Source organism: Choloepus didactylus, chromosome 3 (assembly GCF_015220235.1).
Source record: "Choloepus didactylus isolate mChoDid1 chromosome 3, mChoDid1.pri, whole genome shotgun sequence".
NCBI lineage: Eukaryota > Metazoa > Chordata > Mammalia > Pilosa > Megalonychidae > Choloepus > Choloepus didactylus.
In genome coordinates this window covers 129,800,642-129,819,784 of record NC_051309.1, presented here as the reverse complement: position 1 = coordinate 129,819,784, position 19,143 = coordinate 129,800,642, and the positions used below count along the sequence as shown (strand labels likewise).

Genomic DNA, 19,143 nt, shown 5'->3' with positions numbered 1-19,143 from the left:
AGGTCAAGCCAACAGTGCAGCTACAAAATTGTGGCCAGGCAGAGTCAACTTTGGAGAGGTAAAGCAGTAAGCTTAACTCAAGCCGCCTCCCCCGCAAAAGCGAGGCAGGTGTTAGACGGATGGACTTTTTGGATAGGATGGAGACTGGCACGGATGACGTCTTCTCTGGTTAGAGAGGAAATTTGGTATTAAGAGGGCCTCATTGAATCCCAATAATAACCAGACAACTGGTGTTTTCCAGGGCAGGAAAGTGGGAGGCAGGAAGCAGAAAGGCTCAAGCTCCTAGCCCTGCGTCAGTTCAGGAATTTAATTTCAGCAAATATTTTTGGGGGGCCCAATAAGTGTCAGGCACCGTGTTAAGCACCAGGATATAAAGCTGAATGAAAAGAAGTTTTGCCCTTGAGGAACACAAAGTTCAGTAACATGGCTTTAACATTCCTCGTGAGCTTTGAAAACTTTTATCCCGGGAGTTGTCATCCACTGCCATCCATACTTGTAAAGATTTCAAAACAGAAAAAAACTAGATACTGGGCCGGAGTCGAGTGGGGTGGGGGGTAGGGGTGGAGAAGAGACGGCTGCCAGACTTGGGAGCCGCCAGACACGGGGCTATGGTGATATTGGGTGCTGGCAAGCGGCATCCAATACCGTTCCCAGCTTTGGCACACTCGGGCTTGGCTTGGGCACAGCGAGGCCGCGGCCGTTCTGGCAGCCGGGAGACCCACAGGGGCCGAGCGGAGGTCCGGCTGCGCGGCGAGGCTGCGCGCCCGGCGCGCACAGCCAGGGGGCAGTTTCGGGCTTTTGCCCCCGCCGGCTACCTGGAGCTCAGGCACTCCCACTAGCGGTCCAGTCCGCGAGTTCTCTTTCCTGATCTCCTTCACCAGTCGAGTGTCGGCCGAACTCAGGATTGCACATCTCTAGACGACCCCCGGCTGCCCAGACGTCCAAAGCCCCTGGAGACAGCAGCAGAGGCGCGGCGCGGAACCTGCGGCTGGAGGGACTTGGGGAAGAGGAGAGGGTCCGCGCGCCGGAGGCGGGAGGGGGCTAGAGTGAGGGATTCGAGGGAAGCTGCAGCCCCGCCCCCCGCCTCCTCCTCTCCTCGGGTTCAGACCCGGAGGAGCCGGGGAGCATGGACCAGACATCGCAGCGCTGGCACCATGACGCTCACCCGCTTCGTGGTGGCTCTGATTTTAGGGGCGATTCCCGAAGTGGTCAGCCTTGATCCGGTCCTCAGTTACCCCCTCCGCCACCGCCACCGCCTTTCGTACCTTCCGGGTTCCGCGTACTCTTACCTTGCCACCCAGCAGCAGCCGCTGAGGACGCCTCCGCAGCCTCCTCTCCCCGGCGTCCGGCGTCTCCCACCAGCGCTCCATGCCCAGCGCCTGCACGCCCTCCACGCGGGGCACACGCCTGGGCCGCACCCCAGGGGCTGCTCTGCGGCAGAACCGTGGGTCAATGTGACGGACTTCGGCGCCCCTTGTCTGCGCTGGGCAGAAGTGCCCCCCTTCCTGGAGCGGTCACCGCCGGCGGGATGGGCTCAGTTGCGAGGTCAGCGCCACAACTTTTGCCAGAGTCCAGACGGCGCGGGCAGACCCTGGTGCTTCTACGCAGTCGCCCGCAGCAAAGTGGACTGGGGCTACTGCGACTGCCGACACAGTAAGTGACCTCGGGGCAGCCGCGGCGACTCGGGGCTGGCACTGAGCCAGCCGGGCTTCGGGCGGGCATAGGTGTCTCTTGGAGGGTATGGGGCTACGGATTTGCTTTGCAGGGTGTGGTGATGGACTGCCGCCGAGTTACCAGCAGAATATATTGGTACCGTGAGTTTAAAGTTAGCAAGGTGTGTTTTGTGTGTGAAGGTTGTCAAGGGTGATGGTTTCTATGCAAGTTGCTGCGCGCTGGGTTTCTAGAGATGGTCTGTCTTCTGGCCACTCTGTGTACGTGCGCGCGCTTGTTGTGTGGATGTGAGTTGAACAGCTTGCCTTGAGAGTGTACCCATATTTACACAAAAGGCAAAGCAAAGGAGGAGATAAAGTTGATACTTGTTTTGGAAAGGGAAATATTAAATTTATTAAATTTACTGTAGCAACCAATATGTTTTCCCCCTCCAAATGGACTCCGATTTGAAAAAATGTAAAATTTTGTCTTAATCCCACCTTTGACCTCTCTTTGGAAAAGTATAGCAAAAGTTACCTTTTTCTAAAGTTTTGTAAAATTAAATCTTTTAAGAGACCCCGGGCCAAACTACAACTTGTCAACATGATGTTCATGTTCTGGGGTCACATTCTAGTAAATATCATCAGCGAGTGAAGAAAAGAGAAAGAAAATAGGTGAACTAGTAACTATCTTAGTGAAGAAGCAATTTGACAGAATCCAGTGCAGTTTTCTAGAATTCCAGCATTTAGCATTACATGTTATTTACAGGAAGGTAGGATTAGTTGGTAACATGAAGAGAAAAAGTGGTAAGGCACTTTCTTTTTGTGGTAATAATAATGATAATAAATTTAATGGGCATGAATAATCTCTGTCTTTGAACAATGCCTCATTTTGAATTGTTGAGGTTTTGTTTAATATTAGATATTTTTTCTTCTTTCTTTTAAACAGTTGGGGAAGAAAAACTTCAGGTCTTTCAGAGTTTGAATTTCCCTTTAAAAATTTTTGGACTGCTTTCCATTCAAGCAGTGGGGCAAGGGTTCATGAATTGGAATCCTGAAACATGCTGTTCTTTGTACTTTTTTGGAGGTTAGCTTCCACTGTGCCATTCCTTTCCTACAGAAATTTAATTGATCGTTGCCTTCAGTTGCATTAATGCTTTGAGTTAAAGGAAAGTGATAGGAAGGTTAAAACAAATTACCCTTCATCCTAGAGAATGAAGTCATCGCTATATTTGTGTTTCATGGACAGAATGCCAATGTGGCTATAAAAAAATTGAGGTGACATCAAGCAAAGAGCCCTAACATTGTCTTATTATTTACTGTAAGAGATTATTTGTAGCAAAAATCTCATGTTTAGCAAACATTGACAGTTTTTTTTTTTTTCATTTACCTATTTTCTTGGTTTTATAAATGGATAGGGTACAAAGTTATTTAGGGGATAAATGTGTGGAAAATAGTACACGAGTCTTCCTTAATATATATAAACACATACTTTTACAAAAAGAATGGAATTCAAAGTTGAAATTATTTACAGTGATCTATTGCTCTCTGACACAAAACTCTTAAAGCTTTTATTTCACATGAGGAGAGTAGTTTGTTCTTGGATTCCTGCCTGCAACCCTTAGTTGAATAGACATTTAAATCAAACTGCAGGATAGACTCTTTGCAATGCCTTTGTGTTCGTAGCTAACTCACCAGACATAACCCCAAACACTGCCTAATAGTTTTGTGTACTTCCTGAAGTAAAAGGACTGAACACAACAGAAACAAAAGAAACCACCCAAGATGGAAGATAAATGCCCCCCCCCCCCCGCCAACATCAACAACACCAAAAGACAGAAAGCAATTGGCTCTGTAATAATTGAGTTATTTTCAGTGACTCAGTCCAGATACCAAAGCTTCCCATTCCATCTGTCATTTACTCTTCGGGTGCTATTCAGTTAGGCATGTGAACTAGAAGTATCATTGGATGGTGAAAAGAATATTGAATTGTGTTTTAGAAAACACTGGGGTCAGTTTTGGCTCTACCAGTAGCTATACAATGTTGGGTAAGATTCTTAGAGCTCTTAGAGCTTTGGTTTCCTCATCTGGAAAAAAAACAGATTTGGGACAGATTAATTTGAAGGAACTTCCCAGCTCTGAGCATGCACACAAAATACCCTGAGTTGATAACAACAGCAAGTTTTTATTGAGCATTCATTATGTGCCAGATGCCAGGGTAAGCACTTTATTTGTGTTTTCTCATTTAATTCTCCTAACAACTTCATAAGATAGTTCTTATGTTTCATAGATGAAGCTACCAGAGTTATATTACTAAAAGTGTAAGAGAAAATAGAATTAGATATGTACATGCATTTTCACTTCACACAGTTCATTTTGCACTGGTTCTTTGCACTTATATACACTTATAGCAATATCTGTGCTGTCTAGTGATCCTCTTTGTGTAGCTCATAGACTAGTTTAAAAGGAAGAGAGAAAGGGAATTATATTTGATCCAGTGCACATGATTTCTAGTCTTTTATGATTTTAACATCTTCAGTATTTTTTTTTTCTTTATGAAAAACAGTAAGGGCAAAAGAAAAGAATGTGTGGTAATGAGATCCCTCCTTTAAAAATAAACTGGCAGAGAGGCTAAGCCTACTTATAATTGTGCCTAAAAGTCTCCCCCAGAGAACCTCTTTTATTGCTCAGATGTGGCCTCTCTCTCTGTAAGCCCACTTGGCAGGTAAACTCACTGCCCTCCCCGCTACATGGGATTTGACTCCTAGGGATGTAAATCTCCCTGGAAATGTGCGACATGACTCTTGGGGATGAGCCTGGCCCCAGCATCGTGGGATTGAGAGGATCTTCTTGAAATGAAAAGGGGGCTTAGAAATGAAACAAAATAAAGTTTCAGTGGCTGAGAGATTGCAAATGGAGTCAAGAGGTCATTCTGTAGGTTATTCTTATGCATTATATAGTGATCCCTTTGTTCTAGTTTGCTAATGCTGCCGGAATGCAAAACACCAGAAATAGATTGACTTTTATAAAAGGGGGTTTATTTTTGTCCAAGGTAACACATCAAAACTTGGGTACCTTCATTGGAGGATGGCCAATGGCATCCAGAAAACATCTGTTAGCTGGGAAGGCAAGTGGCTGGCATCTGCTTGCTCCCCGGTTGTGTTTCAAAATCGCATTCTCCAAAATGTCTGCATCAGCTTCCAACAGCTGTCTTCAAAATGTCTGTCTCAGCTACAGCTGTGAGCTCCTTATGTCTGAACTTATTATATAAGGCTCTAGTAAACTAATCAAGGCCCACTCTGAATGGGCTTGGCCACACCTCCATGGAAATACTGAACCAATAGGTTCCAACCTAATCCATACTAATACGTCTGCCCCCACAAGATTGCATTAAAGAATATGGCTTTTACTGGGGGACATAATATATACAAACCAGCACATCCTTTTTAGTTTTTAGTGTATTGGAATAGCTGGAAGGTAACACCTGAAACTGTTGAACTGCAACCCAGTAGCCTTGATTCTTGAAGACGATTGTATAACTATGTAGCTTTAATGGTATAACTGGATTGTGAAAACCTTGTGGCTCACACTCCCTTTATCCAGTGTATGGACAGATGAGTAGAAAAATGGGGACAAAAATAAATGAATAATAGGGGGGATGGGGAGATGGGATGTTTTGGGCGTTCTCCTTTACTTGTATTTTTATTATTTTTGTTTTTTTGGAGTTATGAAAATGTTCAAAAATTGATTGTGGTGATGAATGCACACCTATCTGATGGTACTGTGAACAATTGTGCACTGTGGATGATTGTAGGGTATGTGACTATATCTCAATAAAACTGAATTGATTAAAAAAAAAAAAAAAAGAAAAATGACAAAAAAATGGCAGCCAGAGTCATGTAACAAGAGAAATGAGGAAGTTGATGCCTCCAGGGTAGAGAGTTAGTTGAAGCTGAGTTGAAGGGGCACAGTGGGGAGGAAGAGGAGGCAGTTTTAGAGCCAGGCCTCTCAGGGGAGCCAGGGCAGCATGTGGGTTTGGTTGGACAGAAGGACCTCCAGAGGCTGCAGTGGCTCGAATATCTGGGACAGGGAAAGGCGATGCTGGGATCCTTTCCTTTCATAGTTGTATGAGACTTGCAAGTTAATAATGAAGAAGCATTTAGGGTGACTGGAACATCCAAAATCAGCCCCGGGAGTTGGTTCTCAAACAGAGCATTAGATTGACCTAGGGAAGTTTTACAATGCAGATTCTTGCATTCTCACCCCAGACACCCTGATTAAGTAACTCTCACACAGGGATCGGAAATATGCACTTCCAGTGAGCAGACAAGGTGATATGGATACTGAAGACCCACTGCCACGGTCAGGAAGAACCTCGGGGAAGGCATCAAAACACACCCAGAGATTGAGAACATCTTCTTGACCAAAAGGGGGATGCGAAATGAAACAAAATAAACTTTCAGTGGCTGAGAGATTCCAAAGGGAATCGAGAGGTCACTCTGGTGGACATTCTTACGCACTATATAGATAACGCTTTTTAGGTTTTAATGTACTGGAATAGCTAGAAGTAAATACCTGAAACTACCAAACTCCAACCCAGTAGCCTTGACTCTTGAAGATGATTGTATAACAATGTAGCTTACAAGGGGTGACTGTGATTGTGAAAACCTTGTGGATTGCACTCCCTTTATCCAGTGTATGGATGGATGAGGAGACAAATGGGGACAAAAACTAAATGAAAAAAAGGTTGGAAGGGGTGGATGATTTGGGTGTTCTTTTTTACTTTTGTTTTTTATTCTTATTCTGATTCTTTCTGATGTAAGACAAATGTTCAAAAATAGATTGTGATGATGAATGCACAACTGTATGATAGTACTGTGAACAGTTGATTGTACACCATGGATGATTATTTGATATGTGAATATATCTCAATAAAACTGAGTTAAAAAAAATCCCACCCAGAACAGATAGGGATGGGTGAGCATGTAGACTAACTGAGCCCACCATCCTGTGACTTCATCCTGCTCAGTTCAGAAGCAGGCAAAGCCAGGCTGATGGTAACTTTTTGTGTGGTTTTTGAAAATGACACCACTGTTTTTTATATGTCCATTGTGGGAGAAAAACCACCTAGTTCACCAGCAAGTGATAAGTGAATGTGAGTCAGTTTATTTTCACATTTCTACAGCAGGAATTAATAGGCAACCTGATTCTGCCCCTACCTCCACCCCCTCCAACAGTAGCTCCCAATGCTTTAGAACTCCCGACCCTAAGAGGGAATTACTTTTTCAGTCTCTGGTTGGTCTGTCAGATGGGCAGTGTGCTTAACTGCTGTACTAGGAACTCCTCTTTGTTAGAAGGAGCCAGTGGATCTCAACCAGAGGACACTGGTGACTGATGGGTAAAACTGGTAGAATAAATGATAATGCTCTAATAATTGAGATTGTACTAGAGAGAATGATTCATAGAGTTGACTTCCTGTCATGTCACACTAATCTGTTTATATGAACCTACCCAACCCCAAATCTCTTGGTTGAAATAGAGAAAGCGAACATGTGGGAGGAATACTCTTGTTTACAGGTTGAATTCTTTGAAGTCCATCTGTTGTTTGAAGTGAATGTTAATTAAAAAGTTGACTGAAAGCTGTCCCCTTTTTTCAATGCCACATCTTGAGACTATGTAGCAGGTGCTGAAAAACATTTACAAGCAATGCCATTTCCTGACTGAATTTTAAATATTGAGCTCAATCTGCTTTTCATACTAAGGCAGATATAAAATAATTCTCATTTGGAGTAATATCTGACTCGTTTCTAGTGTGGAGATTCTTTAAGCGGAAAATGAGATATTCAGTTACAATAAGGTTTTCTGAGGTATTATCCAGGAGTATGTGGTCACTGTTTTTTTTTTTGTGTGTGTTAAGACAACCTTTGCAAAAGTAATTTGATTTATAACTGTGTGGGCAAACCTGAATATCCAGCAATAAGGGACTACTCAGTGGCACCTTCATTTAATGGATATTATACTGTCACTAAAGTGAAAATTGTAAAGATTATATATATATATATATATATATAATGTAGAAAAATGCTTATAGTAATGTTAATGGGGAAAGATGGATATAAAATGTATATACATTATGCAAAAATAAAGATGCCTATGAGAAATTTGGAAGAAAAATGATAGATGTACTTGCCCTGTGGGTGTGGCTTGGGTCATTTAGGATGGTTTCGATAGCAAAAAAATAGAAGACCCAATTCAAAATGACTGAAACAAGAAGTCCCTCCAGCCTGGTACAAAAGGGCTCCAGCTCCGCTTCTCTGCTACTCTCACAGCTCCTCTAACCTCGGAGTGTGGCTTTTATCCTCAGCTTGGTGGCCATGGCTCCTCCAGGCTTCACAGTGAGATAGAACCATGGGCCCAGGAAAGAGAGGGCCCCTCTTCATGTACCTCCCTTTGCAAGGGTTAGGAGACTTGCCAAGATATCTTTTCCCTTACTTCCTTCTACATTTCACTGGCCAAGACTAGATCACAGGTCCCTTCCTGGAGCTTCCTGGAAAGGAAAACACAATTACCGTGATTGGCTAGATAATCAGGGTGGACCTTTGAGTCATGTGGGGATTCTGCTGATCAGGAGAAAAGGGATAGTTGTTGAGAAGAACTAACTAAACAAAGGAGTATGGTTGGGATTTGTCCTTATATTTGGGAAACATAATGCAATTTAAAAAATAGTAATAATTAAAAAAGTTGTCCTGTGAAATTCTATGTCCAATTTTTAGCCATATTTAGATGAATGACAATTAGACCCTGGTTTGGTTGGGAAAGCATGTTTTCTTATTTTAAGGTGCTATTTGCAAGACTAACAAATTTACCTCTGAAATATATGATTCCATAATTGTTGAGAATAGTTCAGTTGCTAAGTAAACATGGTTTTAATTCTATCTTTAAGCTTTTTTTTTTTTTTTTTTAATCAACTTGTATAGTAAGAAGCCCTCTGAAACCTCTCTCTTTAGTATGCATAGTAAATAGGAGTTTGGTTTTGCATTATATGATCCATTGATCTAGACTGTCTTCTATGTGGTTGATAAACTGTTGTCAGAAAACTAGGAAATGTTTATTTTGTCTCTAGCAGCTTGGCTTTCCCAGGGCAGTCCCCTCCCCCTCCTCCTTCTTCCAGCAAATCAGCACAACAATATTAATAAAAATTTTACTATATGCAAAGCAGTAAAGTAATGGTATTTTTTTTCCTGCTACAACCACACATGAAAATTTAGCCTCAATACTTTTTATTAGGATCATCAGAGGGAAAACAGGGTGCAAAATGCTGATTCTAGTAACAAGGCAAGGATATGTTTCATTCATTTATTTAAAGTTTACTGAGTTCACTCTAGTTACAGTAATTATAAAGGTGAATAAATAAATTACCTGTGTCCTCTGGTTGCCCATGATAGCCACTCTGAGAGACAGATAAGAGGATTACTATTAGTGTAGTTTAATTTCATCACTCAGTACTAGACAACAAAACAGTAATACCTATATCATTTGCTTATATGCAGGTAGTTTGGGGACACACAATTTGTGAAATTTTCTGCTAAGAATCTGTGCATACATTGTTAGTATACCGTAACTTAACCATGGATAGAGGCTTCTTTTGCATAATATTGTATAATGTTTAAAACCAAAAAATAATTTATAAGATTTATACATTTCTAATAAGCACAATGTAAATGGGTAAAACTTCTCATTCAGAAGATGCTTTCTCATTTTGAACTAGACAAGTTCAGTTTTTTCTCATCAATAAAGGTATGTAGATGAATAATAAATAAACAATAAATATGAATTATAGATGTGAACTAATAGAGGCAAATAGAATTCAGTTGAATGCTGGATCAGGGGAATACCCTGTATGTTAAAAGATAATATGATTTCATTTCAACCTGGAATGATTTGAATAAAATCTGTTGTACAATACTAGAAGAGGTGGGTATTATATGGTAAATATAATTATAGATAAAAATAGCATAACTTAGTCATGTCAAATAGGGTATAGAAAGAAAATACTTCACTTGAAAAATTCAAATAATAGCTCCCCCAGTCATTTATTTTCAGAAACTGATTTTTGGGGAGGTATATTTCATAATTAAGATAAGAAATGGTTATTCAGTATATTTTCCCATAATGTTGCATGTGGTATAAGACATAACATTATGTTTAATTTACTTGTTAGATATGTGTACTAAAGTATACAGCATGTAAGGTACTCTTTATATTCCTCTTGAATAGTTCAGAAACTGAAATTTCTATAACACTCACAGCTTTAAGCAAGCTTTTTGTCAAGAATCTGAACAATGGCTTAGATTTATGGCTTATAGCATGCATTCTTTCTCTTTCACCGGCACAATAGAAATGTCTATTTTGGGCATTGTTCAATAAAAGATGAGAAAGGATTAGTGCCATTACATGGTTGTTGTTTTTGTTTTTTGTTTGTTTTGTTATTTTTACTTCATCACATAAACTGTGATTCAAAACAAATTAAAATTATATGTTAGTAATTCTTTTCAGAAAATACTCCTGAGGTGGGTCTTTGTTTTTACTTGTTTTTTTTTTTCTTTCTCTGCAAATGAGTGAATGCTATTTTCTCAGGACATTTTAATAGTTAACTAAATTGGCATATCTTTCATTAACTTTATGTTGAAATAAGCTGGATTTACAGAACAAGGTAGCTGATTCATTTGGTTCTTTTGCTAATATTTCTTTTAGGCCTTCCAAATTATGATGTATGGGAAGGGAGGGCTCTCTAGCTGCCCTAAGAGGGGTAATACCATAGCAGCCTCAGAGCTGAAAACAAATGAGACTTGGGAAGAGAAGTTTAATCCAGGTGCTCTTCTACTCACATAGTTTACCTTGTGTTGATTGAAGCTGATAAAATGGTTCAAGAGAACTTCTTGAGTGCTCCTCAGTTTTGGGAATTCCTGTTTTCTGGCACAACTGTTCATAAAGCAAATTTCTGTAGCATCCCAAGGTAGTGTGCTACAGAAAATTTAAATCTTGAACAAAATAACCATCTCTTTTGGTCTCACACAGGGGTTAAAGTTTTAAAATGTCGACAATATTATCTTCTGATTTACCTTAGATCAGCTTCAATCACATCTCTAATTGAAGTGTGGTCTCTTTTTCAGTTTCCTTAATAGTTGCAATATGGAGTAATGCTGACTTTCAGAGCTGGAGTCTCAGGTGCCATAGAGATAGTTAAAGTTACAGTGAACTACCAGGTTACACAAAGAGCAAAGCATCTCAGAATTTAGAAATAACAGTTAAAGCTCAAGAGTAAATGTGACTGCTGTAAGAATTTTTTTTTTTAATCTTCATTTTATTGAGATATATTCACATACCATGCAGTCATACAAAACAAATCGTACTTTTGATTGTTTATAGTACCATTACATAGTTGTACATTCATCACCTAAATCAATCCCTGACACCTTCATTAGCACACACACAAAAATAACAAGAATAATAATTAGAGTGAAAAAGAGCAATTGAAGTAAAAAAGAACACTGGGTACCTTTGTCTGTTTGTTTCCTTCCCCTATTTTTCTGTTCATCCATCCATAAACTAGACAAAGTGGAGTGTGGTCCTTATGGCTTTCCCAATCCCATTGTCATCCCTCATAAGCTACATTTTTATACAACTGTCTTCGAGATTCATGGGTTCTGGGTTGTAGTTTGATAGTTTCAGGTATCCACCACCAGCTACCCCAATTCTTTAGAACCTAAAAAGGGTTGTCTAAAGTGTGTGTAAGAGTGCCCACCAGAGTGACCTCTCGGCTCCTTTTGGAATCTCTCTGCCACTGAAGCTTATTTCATTTCCTTTCACATCCCCCTTTTGGTCAAGAAGATGTTCTCCGTCCCACGATGACGGGTCTACATTCCTCCCCGGGAGTCAGATTCCACGTTGCCAGGGAGATTCACTCCCCTGGGTGTCTGATCCCACATAGGGGGGAGGGCAGTGATTTCACCTTTCAAGTTGACTTAGCCAGAGAGAGAGGGCCACATCTGAGCAACAAAGAGGCATTCGGGAGCAGGCTCTTAGGCACAACCATAGGGAGGCCTAGCCTCTCCTTTGCAGCAACCGTCTTCCCAAGGGTAAAACTTATGGTAGAGGGCTCAACCCATCCAACCACCAGTCCCCTATGTCTGTGGTCATGTTAGCAACCATCGAGGTGGGGTAGGCTAATACCCCTGCAAGAATTTATAATCTAAGCCCTAATTTTCTTATTAGCATTTTTAAATGAAGCTACTTTCAGAAATAAAAACATTTGACAGTTATCTTGTGTTGACAAACCATAGCAGAGGTTTTGTCCTGTTTCACCTTTACACATTTATCAGTTATGTTAATTAACAGGTAAAACATAATTTGTATATTTGTCTGCCTTTCTTTTAAAGTCTCTTCTTGTTGCAGGTGAAGCTCTGACCTATAGCTGACCACATATACTTCTAGAGAAGCATTAGAGCAAAACACTGTTACTGACAAGTAAATTTGGCTGTTTCCATGATCTGTAGCCTTTTCTAAGAATAACTTAAAAACATGACTAACAACATCACATCACTGTCTAACATCATAGAGATCAGTATCAGGTTATAACATGGATAATGAGAACACTGTCAAGTCTTCAGGAATTTTTATACGATTTCTAAAAATATGAATAACATTTCACCCATACAGATTTAGCTAACAGAAGGATAAAAATCCATTTTAATTATTGTAATATTTCCCAAGCACCTTCTGTGTAGTATGTTAAACTATTTTAGCACCTCACTTCTACAAAGTGAAAGAACAAATTTTTTTTTAAGTTTTCCTCTAAAAGTGGGAAGAGTTTTGTTCTGAAATAAAGGATGATGATGTCAACATAAACATCAATAAGGATATTATTCTGATATAAAATCTTTGTCTTCGAAACAGAGTACTCAGATGGTTAAGGAAAATTTTATAACTTTTCATTAAGAGTAGACTGACAATCCGCATTATTTTAACAGAGCAGATTAAACTTCAGTTTCGTATGAATACGTGGTTTGACACAGAAGCTCTTTTTCTTAAAAAATATTATGAATATGTTTATCAAATTTTTGATCAGCATTGACTATGAAAGACAGAAATCACTTTAATAAACCTTCTACAACTTTCCGTATCCATTCAGGCTTGTAGTCAGATACAAACAAAATTCTCTTTCACAACCTTTTTATAATAACAAACAAAAATCACTTTAATCAGAAAATATGATCATCTTAGTATGGAAAATAATAAAAATACTATCCATCCCACCTAGAGTCTTTATTATCCAGACTGCATAGAATTAGAAATAAATTTGATAACAAATTTACAAAACTCTTTGAACCTGCATGCTACGTTCCAATAACAGTATTCATGAAGGGGAGAAGAGGCAGAGATACTACAAAATAATGGAAGAAGGAAGAAATTTATGCTTGGGTTTGGAACACAGCCAGACATTTATATACTTTATACTTACAACACAAAAATGATTATTATACAATATGTCTAAAATTTCTCAGTCTAATCCAGTACTACCTTTGCAGGTCAGAAGAGCCCAACTCTGAAATATAATCAACTCTTCAATAATTAAGGGATTTATCTCCAGAAAAAATGCAATTTTTTTCAACATTTTCCCAAGTACTAAATAATACCAGGAATATGTTAGTTCACAAAATTAAGTTATGGCTTCTAAAAAACTAGTTCAGACCTCTTTTATTCAAACATTACTTTCTTATTTAAAGGCCTTACAGTGTCATCTCTTCTGTGAGATCTTCTTAGGTCATTCTTTATCTATCTGCTTTTTAAAATCCTTCCAGCACTTTTATTTCTTTATTACTACTGGTACGCATATATTCTAACTAAAATATAAACTATTTGAAGCTAGGAACTGTCTTCCCCACTCATGGCAGCACTTCCTAACAAAAATATACTGATTGACATTAACAAAGCCACTACAAATTCAAATTCTTCCACATACTGGGGTAACAAATAGCAAAGTAATTAAAAAGCCAGATTCTTTGAAATCCAGGTGATTAAGTTTACAAAAGTCTCATTTATATTTCTTACTAAACTTAATTAATTTCTTAAATAGGATATACTTGAAGCATCAGCATATCTTTATTTTTGTTATATTTTATACATGTCATCATTATCAGGTACATTGCTCAGTTTATGCAACCTGTCTAGTTAGGCTATTTTTAAGAGGAATTTTGAGAATCTGCTTATAATACTAGCTTATTTTATTAGTAAGCTTGTAGAACATACTTAAGCAGAATAAAATTGCAATTATTGGAGTCAAAAAAAGTCATCATAAAAACAGGAACTGACTAGACTTTGTCATTGCAATTTTGGAGGTTAAAAAAATCTTTTTGTTTTCATAATATCCTAAAATTATGAACAACCTCAAAAGTTCATTGATTTATGCACTATATAGATAACACCTCTTAGGTTTTAATGTATTGGAATAGCTAGAAGTAAATACCTGAAACTATCAAACTCCAACCCAGTAGTCTGGACTCCTGAAGACGATTGTATAACAATGTGGCTTACAAGGGGTTGCAGTGTGATTGTGAAAACATTGTGGATTGCACTCCCTTTAGTGTATGGATGGATGAGTAGAAAAATGGAGACAAAAACTGAATGAAAAATAGGGTGGGATGGGGGGGATATTGGGTATTCTTTTTTTCTTTTATTTTTTATTCTTATTCTGATTCTTTCTGGTGTAAGGAAAATGTTCAAAAATAGATTGGGGTGATGAATGCACAACTATATGATGATACTGTGAACAGTTGATTGTACACCATGGATGATTGTATGGTGTGTGAATATATTTCAATAAAACTGAATTTAATTAAAAAAAAAAAAAAGTACATTGATTATCAAGTTCTGGAAAATATCCTGCAATTATTTAATTTGTCCCAAGCCTAAATCTAGTAAAACTTTTCCATAGCTCTCAAAAACTTTTCATTTCACTTACTGAAATTTGGCGATTAGATCTTATTTAATTACTCCTATCCCAAGATTATTTATATTTTAATAAAGATTTGTTTACTGTGGTTACCATTGCAAAGGTATTACTGGAAAATTTTTTTTAAAAAAAACATGGTCTATTCTGCAGCATTTTTCTAGGCTTACCATTTCTAATCTCCAGGCTCAGTTAAAAAAAAAAAAATTTCTAAACTATGCCTCCCCCATGTCTCTGCAGCCAACCCTCCCCCCACAGCTGCCTTAGGTGGTTAGGTCCTGGGTGTGGGGGGTGGGCAGGGATAGGTGAGACTGAAAGAATGAGGCCTGGCCTGTTGAACTTGGATTTAAACGTTTTAGGTGAGGGCCCTGGGATTTGAGAGTTCCTATGCCCTTCTTTTAATTATTTCCAGTTATTAGATCTATTTCACTTAAAGCTGTGACTTGGACAATTGGAAAAGGTCTTTGCGTTTTCCTGGAGGCAGCCCTCTGGTAGATCTCTGCTGCCTTAGGGAAATTCCAGGGGCAGTTTCTTTCTAATATCCAGGTTTGTTTACAGTAATTATAAAAAATACGATTTTAAACCTTGCTGCCCAGAGGGTTTTTCTTTTCTGTTTTTTTTTTTTTTTTTTGGAAAGTTAGGAATAATAATTTATGTATTTATGTAAAAGTGCTTGTTTCTTTTTAAGCAATCCATATAGAGCTCTTTTGAGAATTTTTTTGTTAATTTGCTATTACCATCTGGAGGTATTATATATTGAACAGCCAGAAAGACACAAATAGAAAGTTAGTCACAAGAAGCAGAAACACAGAAATACTTTAGAGAGGAACAAATAAAAGATTGAATATACATCATATCATCCTATTTCTGCCCTTTTGAGGAACAATTCTAATTGTAATACAGTGTTTTTTCCAATAGAACCATTCTCAGGCCACTTCTCTACAGATCTTAATTATATTGAGGACAGACTGTCACAGAAATTAACTTAAGTTTTGTTTTTTTTATAGGCTCATAACTAAAATTTCCCTAATTATTCAAGATGCAGCCCAAAGGGATAGCATTCAGGAATGCTATCAGAATTAGAATTTCCCATTTTAAAGAACTTCTGTAATCGATAACCAGTTGGAACGCATGTATAGTACAAATACAGTAACACACCAACTTATGAATTTAAACAGGCATTAAATACTTTCTATACCTAAGTAACACACCAATGAATAAACACCCATCATACATTTACTAAATTTCATTAAATAGCAATTAATTTTTGAATTACTAATTTTGGAGTATACTTGATATACAGTCTCAGGTCAGGACCTTGAACCCTGTGCAGAAAGGTACCCCCCACAAACCCAGAAAGGTGTAGAGATCAAAGTAAAGAGGATCATCCTGGAAGTGAGACCCTGGCCTTTAAGCCTAGGTCTAGGGGACTTGAACCTCAAACTAACTTCCCAATCCACTTTTTACCTTGATGACTCCCTCACCCAGTCAGATGTCCAGATATGGAACTGAAAATTATTTCTCTTTTTGATGCTTTTTAAGGCACCAAAGGGTCTAGAGTGCTGGCAGAATAGAGAAAAACCCAATTGTTGAGCCTTTAGACCAAAGAATGTCTATTTGCTGCAAAGGCTTGGTTACTGTGCTTAACTGTCCTACATGGCTCCAGAACCTTGGGCAACATCCCATCTGGGGGTTGCCAAATTGTTACTGGACCAAGGGGATGGATTCTTTGCCTGAATGCATTCAAATGACCAATCCTGAGACACCAGTTTCAAAGAGAGAAAGAGTTTATTGCTAGGCATGAAGCAGGAGAGCAGATGGCCTATTGGCCCCAAAATCTGTCTCCCCAAACTGCAGTAATTCTGGTAGTTTTATAGTATCAAAAGATGGGCAGGTTTTAGGATAATGAGCTCAGTGGATCCAGATAATGTAATAAGAGGTGACCTAATCATTGTAATTATTGAGCATGCACAGATTGATTACATGCTTGGTCACAGAACATATGTTTGGGCCCCCTTCCCTCCATAATGATTTCATGTAGCTGCCTACTTGACTGGGACAAACGTTAAGTCATCAGACCTCCCAGGGGAGGAAAAGGTATTGTTAACAAAGCATTGAAACTCCCCTCCCCTGATCACTTTTGATAACAGAGCTGCACACCATGTGTCACAAGACCTTGCCGAAACCCTGTTCTTACCCACCCCCCTCCCCGGTCCTAACCCTTATAAACCACTCCCTGGCACCCCCTGCTTTTGCAGAGGGCTAACTTCCATCTTTCCCAGCCTGCTGCCACCATGGAACCATAACTCCTGCAAGTAAGTCCTATTAAACTCATGTCTGACTCTGTGCCTGGTTTGTTTTTAGTCCTAGGGCTAAGGTGGGTTGTGACAATTGGCAAGCCAGCCAGGAGGATCAAATAGCTGCTGGCCGTAGTAGACATGAATTCTATAGGAAGGGAGAGTGTTATAGTTTGCTAATGCTACCAGAATGCAAAACATCAGAAATGGACCGGCTTTTATAAAGGGGGTTTATTTAGTTACACAGTTACAGTCTTAAGGCCATAAAGTGTCCAAAGTAACACATCAGCAATCGAGTACCTTCGCTGGAGGATGGCCAATGGTGTCTGGAAAACCTCTGTTAGCTGGGAAGGCATGTGGCTGGCATCTGCTCCAAAATTCTGGTTTCAAAATGGCTTTCTCCCAGGACATTCCTCTCTAGGCTGCAGTTCCTCAAAAATGTCACTCTTAGTTGCATTTGGAATATTTGTCCTCTCTCAGCTTCTCTGGAGCGAGAGTCTGCTTTCAATAGCTGTCTTCAAACTGTCTCTTATCTGCAGCTCCTGTGCTTTCTTCAAAGTGTCCCTCTTGGCTGTAGCAAGCTCGCTCCTTCTGTCTGATCTTGTATAGTGCACCAGTAATTTAATTCAGACCCACCCAGTGGGTGGGCCAACACCTCCCTGGAAATTCTCCAATCAGAGTTATCACCCACAGTTGGGTGGGGCGCATCTCCATGGAAACACTCAAAGAATTAGAATCTAATTAACACTGATAGGTCTGCCCACACAAGATTACATCAAAGATAATGGCATTTGGGGGACATAATACATTCAAAATGGCACAGGGAGTTCATGGGAGGAATTCCAAATTGTCCCATATTGTCCACATGGGGAGGGATGGCTGCCCTCCTGGATGAGTGGCAGCTGCCATGAGAGTATGAGGATGTCCTGAAAACTCCAGCAGGGTTGCTAAGTGTTCTGCAACAGATAGCATACAGTTTGGAAGAGAAAGTAAAACTAGAGGGATATGCTCCTTGCCCAGGCTGAAATGAAGGACTCTCTGACTGATTGCTTGCTCTGAGTGAACAATCAGCTAGAGACTTTGGCATGCAGATATGCATGAGTCAAAGGCCATAAGTTGCCTCATGCTGGAGTCTGGCAAATTTTAGATACTCTGGGATAGGACCCCAAAGTATGGGACCCCATAAACTCCTCCTTGGAGGAGGAAGAATGGGAACCTTTTAACAGAATTAAGAAAAAATTAGAAAGATTTTAGTTATGAGCTTGTGAGAAAAACATTTATTTCTATAACACAATCTGATTTTGATATGGTTTAAAACTCAGGAGAGAAATGGCTCTATGGAAAGAACACAGTATTGTAATTAGAATTGTTTTGAAAAAGGGTAGGAATGGGATGGAATGATAAATCTTGTATTTGCCACTCTCAAAAGTATTTCTATTTCTTGTGACTTTCTATTTGTGTCTTGTCTGCCTGTTCAATATATTGTTGTCTTTGTCTGCCTGTTTAATGTGTATTCTTATACTTCCAGACGGTAATAAAAATTAATAAAAATTCTTAAAGAGTTCTATTTGAATTGGTTAAAAATAAATAAGTGCTTTTATATGTATGTTAGTACTCCTGGAGTCCCAGAAGAAAAAAGAAAAACAATCCTCCTTGCAGCAGAGTTCAAAGCTTTAGTACTGTAAACAAACCTGGACATTGGAAAGAAACCGCCCCTGGAATTTCCCTAAGGCAGCAGAAGGCTGCCAGTGGGCTGCCCCTGGAAAAGGCAAAGAACTCTCCCAATTGTCTGGATCACAGCTTTAAGCGAAATAGATCTAATAATTGGAAATAATTAAAAGTAGGGCGTAGAAACTCCCAAATCCAATCACCCTGATTTAAAACTTTTAAATTCAAGTTCAAATAGATAAGCCTCTTTCTTTCTGTCTCATCTATCCCTACCCCCAAGGCCTAAGTACCTAAGGCACCTATGGGGGAAGGGCTGGGTACAGAAGGATGGGGGAGGTGTAATTGAAATTCTTTTTTTTCACCAGGCCTGGTATGCTGGTTTGAATGTATTATGTCCCCCAGAAAAAGCCATATTCTTTGATGCAATCTTGTGGGGCAGACATATTAGTGGGGATTAAGTTGGAATGTTTGGATTAAGTTGCTTGCATGGAAATGTACCCCACCCAACTGTAGGTGATAA

General features: G+C 39.4%; 1 protein-coding gene and 1 pseudogene across 1 annotated transcript in view; one reads left to right on the top strand and one right to left on the bottom strand.

Moving 5' to 3' along the window:
* LOC119530428 overlaps positions 1–1,156 on the bottom strand; it is a 44,905-nt pseudogene extending 43,749 nt beyond the window's left edge.
* PRSS12 (serine protease 12) overlaps positions 815–19,143 on the top strand; it is a 127,710-nt gene continuing 109,381 nt past the window's right edge. The window contains 1 exon segment of the mRNA XM_037830550.1: positions 815–1,653. Within this exon segment, the coding sequence (XP_037686478.1) occupies positions 1,155–1,653 (499 nt within the window). The 5' untranslated portion in view covers positions 815–1,154.